This window comes from Glycine soja, chromosome 7, assembly GCF_004193775.1.
Source record: "Glycine soja cultivar W05 chromosome 7, ASM419377v2, whole genome shotgun sequence".
In the NCBI taxonomy this organism is placed as follows: domain Eukaryota; kingdom Viridiplantae; phylum Streptophyta; class Magnoliopsida; order Fabales; family Fabaceae; genus Glycine; species Glycine soja.
Window position 1 is genome coordinate 12,142,940 of NC_041008.1, and position 2,964 is coordinate 12,145,903.

The 2,964-nt window shown below is 42.5% G+C and overlaps 1 protein-coding gene across 1 annotated transcript; it reads left to right on the forward strand.

Annotated features, from left to right (window-relative positions):
• Positions 1 to 1,306: 1,306 nt before the first annotated feature.
• LOC114420366 (protein MAIN-LIKE 1-like) lies at positions 1,307 to 2,249 on the forward strand. Its single transcript, XM_028386278.1, has 2 exons — positions 1,307 to 1,726; positions 1,809 to 2,249. Exons 1-2 carry the CDS (start codon positions 1,307 to 1,309, stop codon positions 2,247 to 2,249), a joined length of 861 nt encoding a protein of 286 aa, XP_028242079.1.
• Positions 2,250 to 2,964: the final 715 nt, after the last annotated feature.

Below are 2,964 nucleotides of genomic sequence, written 5' to 3' on the forward strand. Positions count from 1 at the left end.
TAGGTGGTCCCCTGGTAAGGAACCTTGTTTCACTATTGGATTTTGGTGAAGAAAATAGCGGCCCAGATTAATTCTGAATGTTCTGCGAACCATACATGGGTAATGTGAACAAGACATGGACAATAATTGAGCAGTGGGTGTTGCTAGATGCACCCAGCAATATTGCTGGTGCATCCAACACTTTTATGAATGGACCATATTGCCATTATAATAAAATATTTAAAGAAAGCGTAAACCTTTTCTTCTTCTTCCGCATTTCGAAAATTTCTCTCTCTCTTCCGCGTAAACCTTTTCTTCTTCTTCCTGCGCGCACCCAGCCTTCTCTTCCTTCTGCCATTGTCTCTCGTTGCTAAATCTTTTTGGTGGGTTTGTTGCGTCTCCCATCGAGGTTAGTGTTTTTATCTCCCCTCCCCTTTTATCTGCTAGTATAATGTAGTTTAGGGTGATTTTAGGGTAGGAGACTTGCCGCATTTTGGTATGAGAAACCATGGGTAAGAGAGGTAGGAGACGAAGAGTTTTTTCGAACATGGAAGAACGTTCTTCCATATGCCTTGTTGTGTGGAAATCGTTGTTACGGAAGAAGGTTCTTCTGTGAGAACATACAGAAGAACCTTCTTCCGTACGAATGGTTCCTTGATACGGAAGAAGGTTCTTCCGTATGTTCGTATGGAAGAATGTTCTTCCGTGAAAACATACGGAAGAACCTTAAGGTAATCCTTCTCGGAAGAAGGTTCTTCCGTATGTGCTTTACAATGTGATTTTTTAATTTTTTGTTGTTTGGAATTTGATTTTTCACATGCTATGATTGTACATGTCTTGTATCAAATAGATTTTTCACATGCTATGTTTGAATGTATCAAATACATTTTTCACTTGTTAAGTCGAATAATTAGAATAACCCTTGCCTTGTATATAATCATGATAGACTAAAAAAGCGTATATATCTATATGCTTGAAAATAACAATATCATATTTCTAAATAAAAGATCCAAACCATAGCAATGAATGTCATATTTCTAACCTATATGACATATAGGCTAGTAAAAGCAATACAATTTTACTACAATTGTTCAAAAACTCCGCTTACTACAATTGTTTAAATAGTCAAGTGTCTCTTAATTTTCAAAAGCAAAATTAAGAACAATTTCTCCTAAAACCAACATACACAAAATTGCATGACATACCTATTTGTGTTGCATTAGGTAGAAAATTTTCAACCAAAAAAGTACTGAGAAACCTTATTTACCAATTATATTCATAGTTAATTTGACCAAAATATTACATTATTCTTCATGATTTTCAGATCATGGTTAGAACAAGAGGTCTAGCACGTGCCTCAGGTAGTGGTACAGGGAGAGGCACGAGTCGAGATGAGCATGATGTTGATGTTCCCCGATGCCGTAGGCCTATAGCTTCTACCCGTAGGCAACGGGTTCAGGTTGATGTCGCTGAGGAAGTTCCTCAGGTGACTGAGGGTGTTCCTCCTCAAGTGACTGAGGATCTTCCTCCTCAGGTGACTGAGGATATTCCTGATCAGGTGACTGAGGATGTCCCTCATGTGGACGAGGACATGACAACTGCGGACGTAGATGCTGCGAATGTAGCTGTTGATGGTGCTGAGGGGTCACCTGTTGATGATGGCCAGGGATTCTCTAGTGGGCCACGTGACCCATTGGTCCTGACATCGTTTGCTGACCATGTGGCATACAGTATTTGGACTGGCAAGGTAACTTTACTTTTTATTTTTTGTTGTGTTGTTTGTGATAATGAATGTCTAATTAACTTTTATGTTGTGTTATTCAACTTAGGAACGACATGAGTTGAAGCTGGTCTCCCACGGTAGGAAAGTTGATAAAATTGGGAGTCTAGCGCCTGAGATTGAAGGCCTTGTTGCCGACACAAAATTAAGTCCATTGATCGGCTGTTCTCTGATCACCGACGATCCTGGACTGATATTCGCATTTGTAGAGAGGTGGCATAGGGAGACCAGCACCTTCCACCTTCTAGTGGAGGAGTTGACGATCACACTAGACAATGTGGCATGTCTCCTCCATCTTCCTATCACAGGGGCATTACACAGGTTTGAGCCTCTAGGCATGGACGAGGCGGTCTTGCTGTTGACGGAGCTTCTAGAGGTATCCGGCGAGGAGGCTCGAGCTGAGACCGTATGTGCTCATGGGCTTACGTGCGACTGTCATGGCTCCGTGATGTCTATGAGACTAGATGCCAGGCCTGACATTGGATTGTAGCGACACGTGCTTACCTCCTCCACTTGGTGGGTTGTACTCTTTTTGCTAATAAGAGTTCAACCCATGTTCATGTGGTGCATCTGGAGGCATTTTGAGACCTGGGTCGGGTTGGGGCTATGCCTGGGGAGTTTCCGCCCTGGTTCACATGTATGACCAATTAAATGAATCTTCCCAGACCCCCACACGACAGATGGATGGCTACTTGACGCTTTTACAGGTAAATTTTAAAGTTCGTAAATAGGTTTAAGTTGAAAAATGAATTTTAAATGTTTTTATGTTATGTTCACTTTATTTGTGTAGTGCTGGATATATAAGTATTTTCCTAGTGTTCATCAGTGTGTCATTGATGATGCATACTCTGATACTACCCCACGTGCATCGAGGTGGCTTACGATGAAGGCGCACATGAGGGAAATCAAGGGAGCATCGTACAAGGCACGTTTAGATGCTCTAACGATCATGGACATTTCCTGGTTGCCCTACACTGAGCACCGGGTAGTTAGGGGCTTCGACCTGATTTCATGCTATCAGGGACAGCTCAGATGAGGTCATATTATGGTCTACGTTCGACCAGAGCGGGTGGCACGACAGTTCGGGTACATCCAGACCATCCCTCCATCGTCGGTTACTGCTTCGTTGTCGTATAACGAGATAGACGAGTGGTGGATGCATTTTGGGGACCATTTAGCACCCATGGGTGAGATTTGTGTTGTTC

Coding starts and splice junctions, on each gene's coding strand:
- LOC114420366 (XM_028386278.1), top strand. CDS start 1,307: ATGGTTAGAACAAGAGGTCTAGCACGTGCCTCAGGTAGTGGTACAGGG. Junction 1,727..1,808: donor ACAGTATTTGGACTGGCAAG/GTAACTTTACTT, acceptor TATTCAACTTAG/GAACGACATGAGTTGAAGCT.